General features: G+C 31.5%; 1 protein-coding gene across 50 annotated transcripts in view; it reads right to left on the reverse strand.

The window, feature by feature from the left end:
• The window catches only part of LOC134725749 (ankyrin-2-like), a 163,041-nt gene that overhangs the window by 33,582 nt on the left and 107,422 nt on the right, over positions 1 to 22,037 (reverse strand). For 27 of the 50 annotated variants that reach the window (XM_063589866.1, XM_063589825.1, XM_063589816.1 and 24 more), the window contains 6 exons: positions 21,013 to 21,165; positions 18,926 to 19,015; positions 11,674 to 13,470; positions 8,699 to 9,337; positions 6,637 to 7,347; positions 6,103 to 6,213 (listed from right to left, as the gene is read on the reverse strand). In XM_063589866.1, the coding sequence (XP_063445936.1) occupies positions 6,103 to 6,213; positions 6,637 to 7,347; positions 8,699 to 9,337; positions 11,674 to 13,470; positions 18,926 to 19,015; positions 21,013 to 21,165 (3,501 nt within the window). The remainder of the gene's footprint in view (positions 1 to 6,102; positions 6,214 to 6,636; positions 7,348 to 8,698; positions 9,338 to 11,673; positions 13,471 to 18,925; positions 19,016 to 21,012; positions 21,166 to 22,037) is intronic. The other 23 variants (XM_063589851.1, XM_063589850.1, XM_063589849.1 and 20 more) reach the window with 7 other exon arrangements.

Raw genomic sequence — 22,037 nt, forward strand, 5'->3', positions numbered from 1 at the left:
AAAGTTCACTAATGAATTACATTTCTGCTATATTTATGATTTATTCCTGTATTTTGACCATGTGAATCTGTTCAATCAATAACTTTTATGTATCAGCTACACCATAAAATACTAACAAAAGAATACCTCATGAATTTGAAAAACAATTTAAAACTAATTAGTTGTTCTTATGACTTGCTCACTCCTAAATTTAAAAAAAAAATATATTTGTAATTGAATTATATGATGAAAAGTAAGAAATAAAACCTACCATCCATATCTAATTTGGTTATTTGCCAATTTTCTGTTAAGATTAAAAGTTTTTTTGAACAATGTAAGTTTTTGCTCACTTATACTCTACTCTTAGTATTTATAGTAAACAGAAAGAAATGTGAGATGGGCGCACAACTCTCAAAACTGTATAGCATTGCTATCAGGAAACTTGATAAAAAATTAGAGCTAAATCTGGTTTTTATTTCCTGGCTTAAAAGTTTAAAAAGACAGACACAAGGACAGAGATAAACCAATATAACCAGTTAGGGCTATAATAAAAACTTGTCAAAAATGTAACATGTTATTGCTATATTCTTATTTGTAAAGAACAACTAATTAATTTGGCTTGACAAAAATCTGTTATACACCAAAAAAAAAAACAATATGAAAGAAAGCCTTTTGTTGTAATCAATCTCTGCTCTTCCTGAAATCATTCCTGTACATAAATTCATAAATAGTTAAATGAAAGAAAATACACAAAAAAAATTTACCATGCCAACAAAAATTTATAAAATATAAAAAATATCTATACATAAAAACCAACAGAGTCAGTACTACTTCTTGATGCAGAACATATCCTTGGCAGAACCATTTGCTCTGCAGGGTTGCCACCCCACAGGGTTGCATTATCTTGCAACCTTCACTTTGATCTTCAAGGTTAAAAGTGTTATGTTTTATCACAAACAAGTCTCATATCAAAGTATCTCTTTATATATAAAACAGTATTTTTACAGGTTGAAGAATATTTAATTCATTTCTGTGGTAGTTATAGATTATCACTGGTCATCTCAATGGGATTGGTTTTCTCGCTTGAGCCAGAAAGGTGACAGTGAGAAAACCAATGGGTTGAGATGACCAAAGATAATCTGTTTATTGCTATTTTACCTATGATGATGTTGTTAATTTCATTAATTCCATTGACAATGGCAGGTGCACCCTTAGTTTCTAGCAATAATTTTTCATATCACTCAACTGTGCTGAGAAAGGAATTATCAGTCAGTAATTAGATCAAAAGAAAATTTTGTAAAATAGCAATAAAATCTGTTTAACTATTTCTTTGCAACTTAAAAACATTATTACTGTCGACATGTCTGAAGTTTTATTCTAAAGAGAACTAAAATATGATTTATGCAGCAGACAAACAAATTTCAACACACTGAGCCAGTTGATTTTCAATCTCAAATGCAGCCGACTTCAAACAATTTTCAACACAGCAACTGATTCTCAATTTTCAGATGCAGCAGACGTCAAACAACCAACTGCAGGATTCTAAATCTTCAAGTCTCTCACAGCAAATCAAATTCATTCTCCATATAAATACTAACAAGGGTATTCTTTGTAATTTTTCTACAGACAAAATTCTTTCTTTTTTTAAAGTGTTTTTCTATTTGTAAAAAAGAAAATAACTTTTATCCTTTGCAAATCTAAATTCTTGATTACTAATGTTACAAATAGCTCATTTTCTAAATGAAAAGGAATTGATTTTATTATTATTGTTTTAATTTTCTTATTGTTAATATTCATTTATTATGAAACAGATCTTTGGTTAAATATAACTTGCATAACTAAACTGTCTTACATGATTGTTACATAGTGGTTGATGTCCAAAACTTTTGGAAAATTGTGATGTTGTCAGTTGTCCCAAGTTGTTTGTGCCCATTTCAATATAACTTACTATCAATTTTTGATGCAATATATTTTGTAAAATGAGCCACTTATCTTCTATCATCAGACCTTAAGCAAAGAAAAAGATAAGCATGTGCCTATTAGGGGGTCTCATTGGGGGATTCCGATCCTGGATCCGGCTTATTGTTTTGTCAGATTCCTGTGTCCCGCTTACACTATGTACATAATCAATTCTCATTTTTTTGTCATTTCCCGGGTCCAGCAAGACCTCATTTCCCATTTTCATGCCACAATAATTTGACTTTCACGTGTCACACTTACAAATTATCAGCAATCCCACATCATGCTTAGGCCCCAATGAGACCCACCTATTAGCATCGGCTACTAAATTCATGGAATACATGTTTTTCAATCTGCCAGGAAACAATAGAAAAGTGCAATTGTTAGAAGAAAAAAACGTGGTGTTTACGTGAGAAAACAATACAACACGTGTTTGTAAAGTGCAAATAACTATTGTCTGTATCAAAATCTAAAGGAATACCAAATGTTAGTTTTATATTGCAACAAAATCTGACCTGGATTTTTGATACCAAAATAAGCGAGGACATCTGATCCTTCCTCTGGGGGGATAGTGTTGTCTTCTGTTATGGTTATATCAGGGGGCACTGAAGTATCAGCTTTATAGGAAACAAATAGAACTATTTCAAATTGTATTCTAGTCAGAAAACTGGCATTCAATCATTTCTTATGTCTAGATTTTTAAAATTAAATCCAATCTTTTATGCATGTGAATTTAAAATGCGTTAAATGAATATTTAGCCCAGATTTATGGTAAATTGTGTATAACAATACCAATAATTTAATTTAAAAGCAACAAAAACAATCCTAGATAGCAATTTAATAATTCTAACTGTTAATTTTTACTGGTCCAGCCATGCAAAATCTGACGAGTTTCCTTCAACAATATTTAAATTTTTAGATTATCCCAATAAGCAGATCATGCATACTAATTGCAGGGTAAAATAGAGCTTTTTGTTTATATGAGCGAAATTTCAGTAATGGTTAATGTATAATAACTATAATAAGCAGGGTATAGACTGAATTTTAAAATGCAGTTTCTAAGCATTTTAATTTTTATAACTACTTTGGTTAAATAATCCAGTCCATCCATGCTAACCAGCAATCTATTCTCCCTGAACAGAGCCCCAGTCCTTCGACAAATCTACAGCACCAATGTTACCAGAAAAGATGCAAGATGAGTGCATACATTCTAAAGCACCAAAGTATTGAGAAACCAACCACACCAACAAACTGACAATGATCATGATTATTCTTTACTATTTTGTTATGAATAAAATGAGTTTTTTTAAACAGATCACAAATAGTAAGTCCCTTGAGCCTTACAGGACAATGAGGGGCCTGGTAGTTTAGACCTCAATACTCTTTGGACAACGAACATAATTTATTAATGGACAGAAAACTTAATGATTTCTTTTTTTATAAGGTATGTCTAAAAAAATCCAATTAAAAATAAGGTAAACCATTTTTCACTAAGTTTAAAGCAATGGAGATACAGAACTTGAAACAAAGTATTTTCTATGATTGCAGTATAGACCAATCCAAAAGATTTTTGACATCTGACTATGACAAGTTATTATCAGTGAGTATATATTTTCAGTTTACTTTTATTCTCCTTTGCAGGTCTATGTGGAAACTGACACAACACAGAAAAAGAAGATAGCTTTATATTTCATTTTTGTTTTTTGCCTTTCTTGCAATTTTTAATTGAAAATCAGAAATCATGAAATATGAATGGTAAATAACGTTGACTATCATGTAAAGATACTGAGAAACAAATCTCATCTTGATAACTTAACCAGATCACTAAAATATGAAAATGATGTCAAGGTCAGCATGTCTAGCTTAATATATGCTCCTTCTTAGCAAAGTTATACTAGTATAGAAGCTGATGAGCTTTAGTCATGAAAGTAAACTAACTCCTAAACTCAAGGCCAAATGACATATATACATGTATACTTTCAAACAATCTGTATGCTTTATACTGTTGACCTACTATGTAAAGTTAGTGAGAAAATGAAATTATGAAAAGGTCAGTGACAAGCACTTGGATACTGAACAGAGCTTCTCAAAAGTTTTATCTTTTTAATCCAAACAGTGGACAAAAATAAATGGATCAGCAATGTGCAGAAATATTTAAAGATTGATTCAAAACAAAAGAATAATCAGTTAATCATTGTCAGTTGCCTCCCTTTGTCTTCTGACCTGGATTTTTGATACCGAAATAAGCGAGGACATCTGATCCTTCCTCTGGAGGGACAGTGTTGTCTTCTGTTATAAGTATGGCTGGGGGTAAAGACTGGTCAGTGTCCTCTTTAAAATAAACAGCACATTAATAATAAATAGTTTACTCCATCACACCCTAAACTACTGCAGTATAATCATTTCTGTCACACCATCACACCCTAGACTACCGCAGTATAATCATTTCTGTCACACCATCACACCCTAGACTACCGCAGTATAATCATTTCTGTCACACCATCACACCCTAGACTACCGCAGTATAATCATTTCTGTCACACCATCACACCCTAGACTACCGCAGTATAATCATTTCTGTCACACCATCACACCCTAGACTACCGCAGTATAATCATTTCTGTCACACCATCACACCCTAGACTACCACAGTATAATCATTTCTGTCACACCATCACACCCTAGACTACCACAGTATAATCATTTCAATCACACCATCACACCCTAGACTACCGCAGTATAATCATTTCTGTCACACCATCACACCCTAGACTACCACAGTATAACCATTTCTGTCACAACATCACACCCTAGACTACCACAGTATAATCATTTCTGTCACACCATCACACCCTAGACTACCGCAGTATAATCATTTCTGTCACACCATCACACCCTAGACTACCGCAGTATAATCATTTCTGTCACACCATCACACCCTAGACTACCGCAGTATAATCATTTCCGAGATAAAAGTATCATTTTACACATCAAGCATTTGTTTTTATGCAGAAGATGAACAATGTATTGGAACAACCTCCAAGAAAGCTGAAAGAAAAAGTTCTATTTGTATGACCAAATGAAGTGATTTCTTTAAAGCACCCAAACAGCCACATAGAAAATCTATGTTGATGTCATTTATCCCTTATTTTAAACCTGCTTGATAGAAAAAAATAACATGAATGGAAAATGAGTGAATGATTCATCCGAGAAAGTCCAGAAAAAAACAAAGTATATTGAAAAATAAGTCTCAAGTATTACTTTTATTGTTTTTAACTGGCTTAGAATACAGATTCCATGTTTATGCTTTCCTGAAAAGAATCTGACAACACTCTGTTCTACTCTATGATCTGGCAATTATTCCACCAGTTAATTAAAAATGTGTGCGCACAAATTTTTGAAAGATGTGTTTCATTGTTTTAAAACAAGAGATTCTGAAAGGTCGCAAAAACAAAAGTTCAGATCCTTGTAAGCAAAGCATGTTGTTTTCTTTATTCAGATTGTGTCATTTTGTGACGTATCAAGTCAATTTTAATATGCAAGTAATACCTTTCTTCATACAACCCATTGGCATATTTACAGTGTAAGCAAATAATTCATTTGCTTAATCCCTCCACCTTCAATATTTTATTAATTCAAACGGGAACATTTTATTGGTGAAAACTTTCCTAAATATTTTTAAACTTCATTCATAACCAATCTACACGTCCACAAAACATGATAGTACCAAAGTATATAAGATCCATGAAAATAGGGTAAAATACATGAATATTCAAATGCTTACTACAATAATTTTAGTGAACAAAGTAAGTAAGTGGTTTCTAAGGTAAGGACAACCAGGACTTAATCACACAGAAAATTTAAGGAGTGCACACATTAATGAAGTTGAGTGACTAGGGTCATACAAAAACTCACATTTTACACCAAAAACACTCTGTGGACAAAACAAACCAACTTTGCAGGTTAAGAACCATGCATACAGAAAACCATGCAGTTAGACTGCAATCCAAACTCAAACCATTCAAAACCATCCCAATTAAAACTATAGTATGATGTCTAGCAAATCTAACAAGCTAAACTCTATCTAGAACTTCATTCAACCAAACACTAGGTAATACAGTCCAAGGCCAAACAAAACCATTCAAATCAAACAAGAAATTCTACCTTCGTCATATTCCTCAAATGATGAAGATTCCTCATCCTCAAGGCGAGGCTCATAGCTGATCTTAGTTATGTCCCTTTTGGCGAAACCACTTTCATCACACTCATGAAATTCTGAATCAAAGAATACAAAACTTTCAACCAAATAAGATAAAAGCCTACGTAATATGGACTCTAAATACACACTTGAAGTTAGAAACTGAAAAAGGACAAAGTTTTAAAAATAGTCAATATATTATTTCATGTTAACTTCAATATTTTCATAAAGTTAAAAACTCTTTGGGTTTTTTAACGGTTTAGTACTTAAAAAAAATGGACAAACAACATCAACTCCATGCAAATGGTAAGATATATATATGTGAGTTCAAGCCACAATAATCTAACTACCATCAAACACTGACAAATCATCACAACACCACAACTAATGTTATAACACAGCAATAAAATAACTTAATCTATAAAGACTAATCTACTTATGGTCAGCCATGATTACACACTGACTGATGATGGGGGACAATGTTTATCACTCAGGTTTACCTTGCTCTGGTAAAAAGTCATCTCCTTCATAGTCAGGTTCATCTGATCTGAAATGTACATGCATTCTGTTTTCCTTCATAAAGCTTGGGTTAGCCCTGACGTGTTGGGCCTCATCGTCTTCTGAGTCGCTTGACACTGTATCACTACTACTACTACTTGATACACCCTCGGCAAAGGCTGTTTCTGTCATCGGCACCACCTCATCTACAGAGTATTCTTGTTCTTCTACATTGCCTGATTCATCAATGGATAATGAGCGAGTTTTAATCTTGTGTACCACACGACCACTGGTCACTTTACGTTTGATAATTGAGCCATCTGGTTGGCGTACCTCTACTTCTTCCACGTCCTTTACAAATCTTGGTGGATCTTCATATACTTCTACAATTTCTTCTCTAGTACTGCCAGGAACCTCAACTTCTCCTTCAAAAATCTCCTTTTCATCATCTTCTGATTTGACACTGCGATGGATATGTTTAAGAGAATGTCTTCTAATTTTCGTCACTCTATGAACAGTCCCGTCAGGCAAAATATTTTCATCTTCATCATAATCGACAACTTCTCTCTCTGGCCCTTCTTCCTCCACTAATTCAATATCCCCAGAAACTGATGGGTGCTGTATCGTGTGCATCTTAGTGTGTCTAACCACAGTGCCATCAGGTAAAGTTTCTTCATACATGCTTTGTCCACCAGATAAATTAGCATCAAATACTGCAAGGAAGGAACAAGACAAATAAGACATTGACAAGCAAGGCATGTGAAAGAGACCCCAAAGAGTAATTAGTGAATACTATATAACGTGCAATGTAAAACATACATACTATGATAAATAAAGCAAATTTAGAGTTTTGTTTTTGTATTTGATCAAGATTACAACTTTCATTTTGAAAAAAAGTATAATTTCTAAACCCTTTGGAGCCTCACGATTAAGTGTACATAAATAATAGTAAAGGTAATAACGTGCAGGAAAGCATACACTAAAGCATGCAAAGAAAAATGTTCATTTTGCTCTTTTCTTTATATATTTTCTCTCTAAATAATAATTTTGTGTAAGCCATCATTCAAATAATTTAGTTTGTATTATTACACGTCGTGTTGTGTTAAACTTACAATATAGGAGGACTCTGTGTCATTCATATATTACATTCATTAAATCTGTCGCCAAAAATCAATTAAGCTTTATTATAACTTTTATTGAATTCACAGGAAATAAACACTTCAACATAAATAAAGGTTAAAATTTAGGTCAATGAGCCATAAGGAACACCAACTCTTTGATGATTTTTTTTAAATATGAATTTACAAATGTTTTTGTTTTAACTTAACTCATCTTCTGTCATCAGACCTATACTCCATACATCAGAAACAAAAGTCAATTTATGGAAAACTCCTTTATACACATATGTATGTTTAGGGCAAAAACATACTCCTCAGAAATTATATAGTACGGTTATAAAATATATTAAACAAATCACTACAATTTTTCTAACTTAAGTTGAAATCAACTTTCATTTCTCCACATTATATTAGTATGTTTTTTTTTTTTTTTAGTGTAAACTGTTTCCTGAAACAAAAGCAAGCAAATAAAAGAAAAAGCAGAAATGGTGAAAAAAGCATAATAAATAATTGTTAATTTTTTATAGTGAATTTATTATAGTTAAGGTTAGTAATAAACATATCTTATATGGTAAGTTATATTTAATGCTAGAACAGTTCATCCAAATATACTTACCAATGTTTTGAACTTTTACATTTAATTTTTATTTATTATATTGTTTATAATTGATGATATAAGATTTAGTTTTTATTTTAATTTTATTATAATTAAGTAACAGCCTTAAGAAATGTTGATTAATATTATTATAATTTTATTGATTTTTTATCTAAAATAAAAAAGACTCCATCCTTGCCCATGCAATAATAAAAACACCTGATAAGTGCAAATTGTGACCTTGAACCACCTGCAATCAAAGCAACCTAGCAACATTAAGATGACAAAAACACCAAAGCAACTTGTAAACAAATTTATATCCTGGGTATCAATTGAGGGGACATATTTTACCTGGTTCTATATCATCTTTGGCGAACAAGACAGATCGTGATGTTATTTCATACTGTTCTTCCCTCTCTACCTGCCTTGCTAAATCATATATCTCCTCTACAACATCTGTACCACCCATACTTGATTCAGACATTGACGAGGAAAAAATTGACCTTGAACTTCCAGTGGATTCTGGTTTAAACTTAGGAAGTGTTGCCTTGATTTCAAACTCAAAATCTTCCCCTCTGTCACACTGAGTATCAAAAACCTCCTCTCTAGCAGACTGAGTGTCCTCAAAGTCCTCCTCTATGACAGGCTGAGTTTCTCCAAAGCCCCATACATCTGTATCTGGGAAATTGATGGGTATATCTTTTGAAGAGTAGCTTTGTTTTGTTATGGTTTCAAAATCCTCTCCACGTTCACACTGTACAAACATGTCCTTCCCATTCTCTGTTGATGAAGATGATGATGATGAAGAGGAAGAGGAAACAGATTCTGTTCGTCTGTTTTTACCTTTGACCTCTACAAGAGGATATTTATCCTTTATTATTTCTCCGTCATCATCAATTTTCCATGTTTTTGTTACGATCTCGTCAGGTCCAGAATAGTATTCCTCATCTTGGTCTATTTGGTAATTTTCATCTAACATCAAATGGTCAGCTATTAAAAGTGCATTATTCTTTAGATAAAATCATTTGTTTAATCCAACACAGAAATAGTTAGTAGATCCATTAGATGTCTCTAACCATTGAAATTAAAGATGCATTCTTCCATCCATAGATAGTTTCATGCCTTAATATGACCAGTAAATCGTTCCTGTATCAACCTCATGCTTAAGACATCAATATTTCCATTCATACATCAGATCTTAGATTTCAGTCAAACTTTATACTCAAGTTGCATACATAGTTCTTGATTACAACACAACATTTAGATCTATGTGTATATATCCAAACCTAACATAGAACTGTTAAGATATATACAACTCGTGCAGGAGTCATGCACATTACTTAGACAGTGTAAAAAGAACGTACAAGCTTCTAGAAACTGATAGAATGGAACTTCAATACTCAATCCCTTCATATATTGAGGATAGTTTGTTCATATACAAGATCACAGGAAATCAGAATCTAGTAGCAGAATACGAAAGGGGAAACTATTTCAATTTAAAGAACATTTTTTTATTCATTGCAAAATCTTACCCATACATGTATAATTTGGCAAAGTTCAGTAGCTAATACTACAGAGTGAAATGTGAAGACCTTTCTGTTCGTGTCCAGAGCGTTTCCAGAAAATGTGATCAATAAGGCCAAATGAAGGTATTTAAAGTTATGTATTTGTGTTTTGATATATAACAAATCTAAAAATTTAATGGCCTTCTGGCCTCACTGTCATAAAACTTTCGAGCATGATTTTTGTACTCATACTTGAAAATCAACCAATCAAATTGGTAAATTTCATGTTTCGAGCATTATTTTTGTGCTCCGAGCACTGAGTAAAGTTTTATTTCTGACAAAGCACCTCCAAAAACATTTTTTTCCTGGAATAGCCCATAGTAATATCAATTGAATATTTTTTTTAATTTGTGGAAGTTTAACCAAAGGTTAATGTTCTACCCAATCAAAACACAGGCATTTTCATAATAAAAAACACGGAAAGTCAAGATAAAATTTGTTTTTAGTTTCAATATACATAGAAGTAACTGAGTAAGCAGCAGAGTCAATTATAAGCTAGCTGTGAGTTATCTATATAGAGTAACATTTACCACATTCAAAGTACTTCAGAGTCCAGTATATATAATACTATTATAAACCAAGTCCAGTCCAGTATATATAATACAATTATAAACCATTTCAATATATTACACTGTATGTAAAGACATTCATTTACACATTTAAACCAGCCCTGTCAATAATTCCACCCCAATGAACCATTATTAAATAGACAATTTATTGTTAATATCATGATATAAATAACAGATACCTATTATATAACCTTTAAATTCATACAAAGTCATTGCATTATCACCAAAATCATATTCCTATTCAGTATCTATAAATTCACAATAATTTGCATAAACATCTGATTTTTTTCTTTTTGTATTTTTTAAACTATGTTAAGTCTTCAATTAATTTGAATAATTCTTAAATGGGAATTTTACATTTGAATTCTTCCGAATAAATAAATGTCTTTGTTTGAGATATTCAAATAAGTAATGATTATAATCATAAGTATATTTTCAAAAGTTAGTCATCCTTTTGAAGAAGATGAAGATGTAAGTAAAGCATTAGAGAAACACTATCAAAAAGAAGTAGAAAATATTTAAAACATTATAAAACTACATTTATAAAGAACAGAAATACAGATAAACTAACTGTCAGTAAATTTCCAAGATCTAGTATTTTGCTTTAAATGAAATCATGTATAAATTCAAAGGAAAATTCAATACAAATTGTATGCTGAATTATATTACATTGTCCTGTTTTTTATCCGTTCTCGCTATTTTAACCTTTTTCTCTCATCTCTTCCTATTTCAAGAATTAATATTGTCTCCCTTCCACCTATCGTTACATTTAAGTAGTCTCTCCCTTCTCTATTTAACAACTTAGCTTTTTCTCCCCTTTCCTTATATTAGCCCTTTATAATTCTATCCTGTTTCCCTTTTTTAACTTAATTATTATCTCCCCTCTCCGTATTTTAACATTTCATTGTTATCTCCCCTCTCCCTATTCAATTGATCTTTATAATTCTTCCTCCTTTCCAAATTATAACAATCACTATTAATCCTATATTCTACTTTCCCTATTCTCACACACTCTAAAACATTTTATCAAAAGACTGTTCTAGTAAATCAAAAGCAAACCAACACATCAACAGCAGTAAACAATAAAGACTGAATCTAAGAATCCTTAAATCCAGTACTTTATCAGTCAGATGACCAAAAATATTACTAGCTATTACCCCTTCACACATCTCTCAATCTTAAGTAAAAATACCTTCTGTTTCGGTTTCTACAGTGCTTATTCCATCTCTACTAAGCAATATTTTCTTCTCTACCATTTCAAATCGTTCTTGACGTTCGACCTGTGATAACACTCTAGAGCTACTATCTTGACCTTCGCTAGATGATCCAGAACTGTAACCCCCACCCTCCGAACCAGAACTTCCTTTTCTCTTAGGTGATTTAGGACCTGAACTAGATGAGCTTGATGACCTAGATCGTGGATGTTTTTCTATTCTTTGATCCTCTTCTTCAATTTCTTGAACTGTTGTCTTTGGTCTTTCCTCTTTTATTTTAATGACAGTAGTCTGAGTAATATTGACTTCACATCCAGGTCGTGAATCCTCGTCATCAGAACTAGATGGCGAAATGGATCCAACCATCCCCTCAGATTGTATAGATGGTGGTATTTGGCTTGTAACAACTTCTGTTTTGGTAACTTCTATCACATCTTTTTTAACATCGATCTTCTCATCTTCACTAGATGAACTAGAAGATGAAGATGATGACCTAGGTTTTATCTCCCTATCTGATTGGTCAGATGTTTGCTTGGTGGAAGGTACTTGGTTTCCAGGTTGTTTCCTTACTTCAACTACCTTTTCTTGCACATCAATAGTTTGCTCTTGTCTGTCAATTTCCTTGTCAGAGACTGATGACCTTGAAGAAGATGATGATGTTGACCTTGTCCTGTCTGGTCTCACATCAGCAATAAGCTCTCTTTTTTCCTCAGATATTTCAACATGTTTAGAAGCAGGTATGTCATCTCTTTCAAACACAGTCTGCTGTTCGGTAGCCTCTAAAACATCTTTTGTGTCCTCTTTCCTTTCAGTATCTTGACCCCCAGATGAACTACTTGACGATGATCCAGATCTAGTTCTGACCTCCTGTATGACTTCTTTCTTTCCTTCAGTTTGCTTAGCAGGTGGAATCTTATTACCTTTTATAACCTCTTGTTTCTCCATCTCAACAGTTTCTTCTCCCCTTTTAACATCCTTCTCTGAAGCTGATGAACTAGTAGATGATGATGACCTTGGTTTAACCTTCTCAACAACTTTCTTGTTTTCTTCTGTTATTTCAACTTGTTCAGTTTGAGGAATCTGTTCTCCAGCAGATTTAGTAGCCTCTTTTTCAACTTCACCCTTTTCTAAACTTTTTTCAGATGCAGAAGAACTGCTTGATGATGATCTAGATTTGACTTCCTGTGTAATCTCTATCTGTTTAACTGGTAGCTGCTGATTGCTAATGGTGTCTGCTGGTTGCTCCTTAATTTCCTTGTTTACCTCCTCAATTTCTACTGTACTAGGTGGAGGTCTTACTTTGCTATTAATTTCATCTTCTGAGCTTGAACTAGAACTAGAAGAACTTTTTCTTTTTTCTTCATCAATTGTCTCCCTTACGTTTGTTTCCAGTTTCGGTTTACCACCATCTCCTAAAGTTTCAGCCTTGATCTCTTCATTTTCAGTAATAGAAACTTTCTTTGTTTCTTGTGGTATTCCTTCAACCTCTTTATCAGATTCATAATCGGAAGATGAAGATGAAGATGTGGTCATTTTTCTTTTACGAGTTACATCATGTCCCTCTGGCATTAAATCCTCTCTCAGACTTTCAACTATTTGTGCCATGTCTGGTTCAACTTGTCCTGCTTTATATTGTTCATGTTGAACAGACGCTGTACCAGTTAGTTTTTGACGTGTGTCATAGTCAACTCCTCCAATAGTTGGAGCTGCTGATTGAAGAGTTTCAGTTTCTACTTGTACAATTTTCTCTCTGATTTCAGTTTCTGGAAGGACACCTGAAAATTGAATTAGTGCAAATATTAAACAGTGCACAACAAGACATTCTGACATATACATGCTAGACAACATACATTGGTATTTATATCAAACAGGTTTAATGAGGCTGTCTATTAAAGGTAAAGCATTACTGAAACTGTTTTAAGATGACATGTCATACTCTATTATCTGTGTTTGTAGCTCTAGGAAACTGGAGGATGGGTGATTTAATACATCTACATTATACAAAAGTTATTCCAGAAGACTCAACCATACTAAAATTCCATCCAGAGCTTTCCTATATTCGTTTTATTCCAAACGTTTCATAAAGTGATTTGTATGTCTTATTCAGGAATAACTCTTACAAAATCTAGAGGTATCATATGACTTTTATAGGAAGCATGCTGTTAATTTAATTTGATTAAAAATCATGCAGAGTCTATTTAAGAAATAAATTTAATTTCGTAGTATCCCTCAAAAACAATTCATGCTTCCTGGCTACCGAAATAAGAAAAAAAGTTTGTTAATAAGAAGATAAAAGTATTTGATACATACAGTGCTGTTCCATACATATAATGAGATATGATGGTGGCCATGAACTCTCTCTCGCTAGTGGAAGCAGTGACAGCAGAACGTTCTGGAGCAGAAGCTGATTTCTCATTGGCTAATGACTAAGGATACAAGCTACTAGCTAGTCTCTAATTAGTATTTGGGAGAATTTTCTTTATATTGTCCATCATGGATCTTTAAGGAGGTACAAAATATATGAGCTGCTCCCCAAATGGTTGCTTTGTAATTTGCTGCTAGCTGGTGCTTGATTTGTCATTTTGTAGACAGAAATGTAACTAGCTGTTCTCTTATATGGCTTGATTGGATAATTGCTTCTAGCTTGTTCCTTCATAGGTCATTTTAGTAGATAAGAAAGTTACTAGCAGGTTTCTGTATTTGTTGCTAGGAATATATGCTACTAGCTTGTTCCTAAGTTGTTATTTAGTAGAGGTATTTGCAACTACTAAAGAATGGTAACTATCTTAGAATACTAATTATCCCATAATAATAGCTAACTTTGCAGAGACTATTAGACAGCATCAGTTATAATAATGTGTGATCACTCAATACTTTCTAACTGTAATAATAAAGCTACTAGCATGATCTTTTTCAAGCTATAGATATGGATATAAAGTTTGGTTGGTAGTAGTGACAGTTATATGGTAAAGCTTGAGAACAAAGCTAATGTAGTAATGATATGTCCAACACTTCCTTTTTACTTGTTTCAAATTCTCCGTCTTTTTTCTATGTCTGCACTTGTCCAAAGATAGCCATTCTAAATCATGTACATTTGTTTTTCTTGTGCATGTGCACATATACCAGAACACTCATATTTCCATATTTGAGAAAATACCAGATGACTGAATATAGCTATGACACATTTGGTAATATATATTTCCTTATACTGTGGACTCATTAATATTTGTTGGATACCAATTTTAGTGGATTTCGTTGTCCTGTTAAGAAGTTAAGAACAATATTCATATTTGTTGGCCAACTTGAATGTCTAATTCAGTTAAAATAGATTTCCAAGAAAAGACATTTAAGAATGTTTTAATAATGCCATGTGATTTAAAGGTGCAAGTTGACAACCTATCATTGAAGACTATATGGTGGGTTATAGGCATGCCTTTTGTTTACATGTTGCTAGGATAACTGTCTCAATACCCTTCTCTCATCATTCTTTTTGTTAACAACACATCAAAGGTTACTTGTAAAAGCCTTGTATTGCTTGGAATTAGTTTGTACTTTCTATTTAAGGCAACTGATTAGAGTCAATGCTTGTTCAAGATTTAATTATCATTATAATTCCCTAGTGTCACTACTACCAATGTACACTGATTCATAGTTGATTACCAGCTATAAAACAGAGATATATGTGCAGATTATATCTGTAGTATTGTAAGCATTGTATTGTTTCAAGAGATTCAATTCATGGTGTAGATATAAGTTTTTTCAGTATAACCAATACAGAAGGTGCAGTATCTTTGTACCAATTCTAAGAAGATCATGAGCTAAATAGGGCAGTACAGCACTAAGAATTTTAACTTCTTGTCTTCAATTCAAGTTTTAGAATACAAGCAGAGAACTTCAGAATACCAGTACAAGCAGGAAAACTAGTCTGGAGTCAGATAGAGGCTATACTGAACTGTCCAATCAAACTGAACTAGTCCGGAGTCAGATAGAGGCTATACTGAACTGTCCAATCAAACTGCTCAAAACAAAACAACCAAGAACCTTGAATACCAATTCAACACAGAGATGCTTAAAAATTCTCTTTCTTCAAACATCTTTAAATTCCCTTACAGTTCAATAATTGATCTTTAAAATTTCTATAAATTTATTTTGAGACTGCTCATTTAAGTAATGCTCTTTTGATTAAAATTTGTCTTTTTTTTTTAATACTTTTACGATTAGTTTCAACACCTGAAATATTTAATGTTCTGTGAATTAAACCTACATCTTCGTCTTATCATCTGTAAGTTTTAAACCAAAGTGTATTATTTCCGAAGATTTAGTGGTTTTTTTATTGAGAAAAGTATTATGATCAATGCTTAGTGATTTCTAAGTTAGTTTTGTTAGATTTCTTGTTCTAGCAATGGTCAGAAATGAACAAAGAAAAGAAAAGTCACACTCATGCAAAATAAAGTATACTAAAAAAGCAAACAAAAAGAACAAGTAATCAGCAAAGAAAGTGAACTAAAGTGAAATAAGCATTGAGACAAAATAAAGCTAATCAATCAAAATGATGAAAGCATAACATTCTGGTCTGCTCATTGTGAAAAGTGTCCTTCAAAACCATCACTACTCGGAGGTATTCACTAATCTAAACAATTAAACTAGACTAAAATCATTTATGTTTTAGTTAAAATAATTTAGTAGGCTAACCAAAAAATACACCAAACACCAAAATAGGAAACAAAGAAACTAAATAAAATGCAAATGAGAGAAACAAGTGAAAAAAAACAATGGTTGAATTTTTATATCTTTTACCTGTAAAATTAAGCACCTCATTTCTAATTTTAATGAAAAACATTGAAAAGAAACAACAAAATAGAAAAAAACTTTCCTTATGATAAGTTTTCAGGCATCAGATGAACATATTAAAGCCTCGACCTTGAAAGACAACAGGTGACCTTGAGCAGTGATTGGACAGCCATTCAATGACAATGAGCAAAGCAGATTGCCAAACAAAACAATGCAAAAATGAGATGCTTTCTCCAATTTTATTGGATTATTAAATGCCACAAACACAGATTAGTGCAAAAAGCTTAATATGACAAAGATTGTTTATGTTTACATCAAGTTATCTTTTACAAACACAAATGGTAAGACATGCATGTTACTGGAAAATAAATTACAGCTAGAAAGTTTGTAGTCTTTAAAATAGTGTGTTTAAATTTAGTCATTTACAGCAGTTGAGTTGTCCCAATATATATGTTGAACTCTCACGTCAAATAAACCCATGCTTTAATTTACATTCTTATTAGTAAATCTTTTGACTACACACTAACCATGCTGTTAAAACTTCCACCATTTATATAGTTTACTACAATCTTTCTACTTCTGCATTTTATTTTTCAGTTATTTAAGTTGAGTTTGGTACAAATCACATAAATTAATTTTACTTGTGAAAAAAATGGAACCCTCCCCCTTAAAACACATAAATTTGAAATAATCATTGCCTGTTCATATCTCTTCATACGGCGTTCAAATATTTCTCTGATAAAAACCTTTTGTCAAATATATTTGACAGTATTTTTGAAATTTTGAAGAAGAAAAAACTTTCTTTCAGTAAGACCAAATCTGAATGGTAACCATATCTAAATAAAACAATATACACTTGGTACATAGGCCTTAAAATATTTATAGATTAATGAAATAGCGTCTTCTTCTTTCTATGTAAACATCCTCTAACATTTAAGTATGAACAACCAACCCTAACATATATTTTTTGAGAAGAGATATAAGCAGGCTCTATTAAAAGTTTGTCCTAAATTACACAAATTTTACACAGCAATATATATGAAGCTTTTGGATAAAATGTTTAAAATAATCATGTGAATATAATGATTACATTAAAAATTTGTTCTCCAACATACATCTACTATTTCTATCTTATATAATAAATATTGGCAGTGGTCTATTCTGTCATTGCTTCAGAAAGAGATTTTTTCCCATGTCCCTGACTTCTGAGTATTGGTTTAAAAATCTTACATTCAAGCTCACTTTAAGCAATTAAAAATAACACATTAAGCTCACTTTAGCAATACCAAATAAATAGTTTAAGTCACATTAAAATTTAGACAAAAACTACTGATTTCATAAAATTTCATCTAATTTAACGGAAGATATATCTAGATAAACAATAACATTTGAATTAACAGCAGATAAACTTCTTTTTTATGTAGAATTAACAAATTTTCTTAGCTGCCTCATAAAAAAAATATTGTATTTTGTTATAGACATGTCTTGTACAACTATCCGTGTTGTTGACTCATTGTATATGCTACTCATTTTTGTGAGAGGCTTTAAGTCTGAGGTGTATATACCTCACGAAATCTCGAAAACAAACCTTCTCACAAACTACTTCGGGAAAACTGTAGGTAATTCAACCTTTTTCAGAAAATTAGTTTTGTTCGCATGTTTTAAACTTATTTTGCAAGACTTTATTTACCTCAATAGAAAACCCTTTCACAAGAGTCGGAATTTTATTTTAAAGTTTATTCAAAATTCAAGAATTAAGTCATGTTCCCTTATTTTTGCATTAACCCAGAGATCCAATATCATAAAAGATAAATGTAAAAATTTAAATTGTAAAATACTGTAAAATATGTTTATATTTTGAGGTATAAAAAGCTCTCTAGCTAAAAAAATCAATTGCACTGGTTTGAAATGTATATAACCCTACAACCTTCTTAAAATATACTAAAATATAAAACTACCATATAATATCTGTATGTATATACTTGATACATAAAAAAAACACATTCTCATAAAGTGTTACTGGGATAAAAAAAAATCTGCTAATTGCGTATATTTGTAAAATGTTGCGGTTATGTAAAAATATTAGTATGTATTGTAAAAATTTTGTAACATCTGTTCGTAAAATGTTTCCCTTCAATTATTCACGTCTACATCAAAATTCCAAACTTTTACATTTAAATAAAAAAATTATTGAACAAATTGATTTTTCACAATAATAAAAGACCATAAATCAAAGTTGATAGATTTCTAAATCAATGTTTTGACTTTTAGTAAATGAGATATTTACCTCTACAGATGTGAATAACACAAGGGAGATAACTACAGCCATAATAAATATAATATCCCTATTTGCCATTTTCAGTTCATTTCACCAAAATAAACAAATTTTGACATAACAGACAACCATATAACACAGAAGACAATTAACATATTACACACCAGTTTCATCTCCTGTCTGGGAATCTGATGTTCCGTCACCAACAGACAGACGAGCAGCAAGGGTGTCCAGAGAGGTTTCACGGGTTTCTTCTGTAATGAACAAAACAAATAATTACTTTGTTTGTCCCCTGGTGTAAGAAAATATTTTTGATATCTGTTACTCCTCACTGTAATAATTCACAATTATGAAAGAAATAATAAATGTGCAGCATGAATAAAATAAATCTGTAAAAACTATAAACCAACTTAAACAAATCTTCAAGATTCAAAAATGCATTTGCATATATTATTAACTGTCTATAAATATTTAGAGATTCAAGCAAGATATTTAATTTGAAAAAGGAACTAATTAAAAACAAATTAAACAAAATTATGCATATAATTAATTGTCATACTTTGTAACAGTTATTCACAACAGCAACACACTGATTACAATGACAATGTTTATATGAATGGATTTGAAGTGAGAAACGGACAGGAACAGTTCTAGGAGTTCCTGTGTGCCTCTACAAACATTTTGTTCTACCTTCTATGATGATGTTAGTGTCACTAAGGAATGGAAAAATATTACTGTTTATCATCTGCTGGATATGATATGTCACATTGCAGAAAGGTTATAGATCTATTAAGTCAGTTTATAACAAAGTTTGGCTTGTTTTTTTTTTAATGGTATACAGATGCCATAATGGTCAATGGATAAAATTTGAATAGTGAACAACTAAAGGTTCCTGTAAAATATGATAATGATGTTAATGAAATTTTACAATATTAAAATGTAACTGCTCTGGATTAACAACAAACAATCATGAATTTTATGACGTCTCATGATCTTTTCAATCCCAACATTATTCATGCAATGAACACTGGTTCAATGTTACAATATTTATCACTGTAGTACAATTTTTTTCTTCTTCAACATTCTTCAAGACTAAAGCATAAGAAAAATGATTTTGGATGTCCAATAAAAAATCTATTGGTTTTACTAAAATCTATTGGTTTTACTTGTAAAAAAACTTCTTTTCACAGCAACACTTTTAAGTAACAATGATTTACTTTTGTAATCTTCTAACTGTTTATTTATTAATATAAATCAAGATCTTAGGTTGATATTTTGAAAAGCTTTTTTCTATAATTAAGTCAGGTCATTTTGTTTTTTTGTATATCCTCAACTAAGCTTCAAAGAAAACTTACTTACAAGAAATGCATAACAAAGTTCAGCCTTACCATGCATCAACACAACATTTAACATGCAAATATAAAAAAAAAAAGCAAAATATTAGTTATCTTATTTACTTATTATCATGTCGTCCAAGAGATTTCAACTTAAATCCTGTCCCCTTTTCCCTGAATGTTACCAACCAAGTCAGACTATTACCCAGTTTGTACTAACATGAGCAACATGATTGGTGCCACATGTGGAACAGAATCTGCTAACTCTTATGGAGCAACTGAAATCATCCCAGCTTTTGATGTAGTTTGTGTGGCTCAGTCTTTAGTTTTCTATGTTGTGTTTTGTGTACTTTTGTTTATGTGTTGGTCTTTTTCATTTTTAGTCATGGCGTTGACAGTTTATTTTTTACTTAAAGAGTTTGAATGTCACTCTGGTATCTTTTGCCTCTTTTCTATCAGTATACTACCCGTATTATCCTTTATCAATTAATCTTTATTAAAACAAGAGTAGATTTATTTATCATTGCTTTCCCACCAGATTAAGGCTAACTACAGGAAAGTAATTTATTTAAATTCTAATCCCCCAAAAATTCTGGGATTTCTTTAATCATACATAAAATTGTTAATATAGCTACAAAATATACCCATAAGTATAAATAAAGTACATAACAACATCAAAAGCTAAACTTTAGGGGCAATTATAATGTAGAATTACCCAGTCACAGGTTAAACAAAGAACTTATACTGTTGTAAAGAAGTAAGAATTCCACCAAAAGCCATACAACACACCAGAATAGGACTAAAATAGTAACGTAGTCCAATAAATAATTTTTGTAAGTTGAAGTGACAATTAAAAAGTAAAAAAAAAAGAGCAAATAGTGATACATAAAATTCCACCGAAAGCAGGTAAGAAATACCTTTTAGTATTTCAGTTCTAATGGTTGTACCCTGAGAATTAATGGTGGTGGTTTTTCTTATTGTTCTCACAGTTTTCCCGTCAAGACATTCAGTGAAAGTCTCTACAATTTCTGTTATTTCCTCACATTCTTCTTCTTCAGACTGATTTTCTTCTATTGCAGCATTTAAAGTAAGAAATAGGTCTTAATATCCGTTTTGTTTAGACTTGTACTGTTTTTAAAACTTTATTTCTAGACTAGTAGGATTTAACCTTTTATTTTATTTTGGATTTCAAAAATAAATCACTGTAACACTGAGATTTTCAATCAGCAGCATTCTGATTATGACTTGAACAGTAACCATGATGATTGTTTGTTTTTCTTTTATAAATATGCTTTTTTGTACCTTCATGAATCAAGGGGAATAATCCATTTACTATTTTATATCAAGGGAGACAATTTATTGATATTTGTTTTCTATAACTTTTTTGAAAGTGTATTCCATACATTTGAATTTTAACCATCATGGTTACTACTTCTATCATTGAACCAAACCAAACAATAATTACTTTATATAGTTTTTTTGAAGATTTCTCATGCTTCCAAACAGCCTCTCAATCTCATGCAAAGTAGTGCATGATTATTACTCTGTAAGCTTGTAAATTATCGTGTACAAAACACAAAGCCATATGGCTTGAACAAAAAATTACATGCTCTTTGCTGAAAAAAATATTAAATAAAGAAACAGATATAAACTGCTTTTTTCAAACCGCATGTCAAAACATGCAAATCATATTATTTTGTTAGTGATTGGTATCTATATGAAATGATAATTTAACATCAATTGTTAAGTTAGTTTAAGTTAAGTAACTACACAAAATACATATAATTAGTTGCATGTTATCCTAACAATTTCAATTCAGTGTTTCATATCATTTTCTCTCTTGTTTAATGAACAATGATTTTGTGCAATAACCAAAAGACAAACCATGTCACTGTTTTTGTGAACAGAAAATTTCTTTCATTTTAATAAAAATAATGAAAAC

The sequence above is a fragment of the Mytilus trossulus genome, chromosome 7 (assembly GCF_036588685.1).
Source record: "Mytilus trossulus isolate FHL-02 chromosome 7, PNRI_Mtr1.1.1.hap1, whole genome shotgun sequence".
Lineage (NCBI taxonomy): Eukaryota > Metazoa > Mollusca > Bivalvia > Mytilida > Mytilidae > Mytilus > Mytilus trossulus.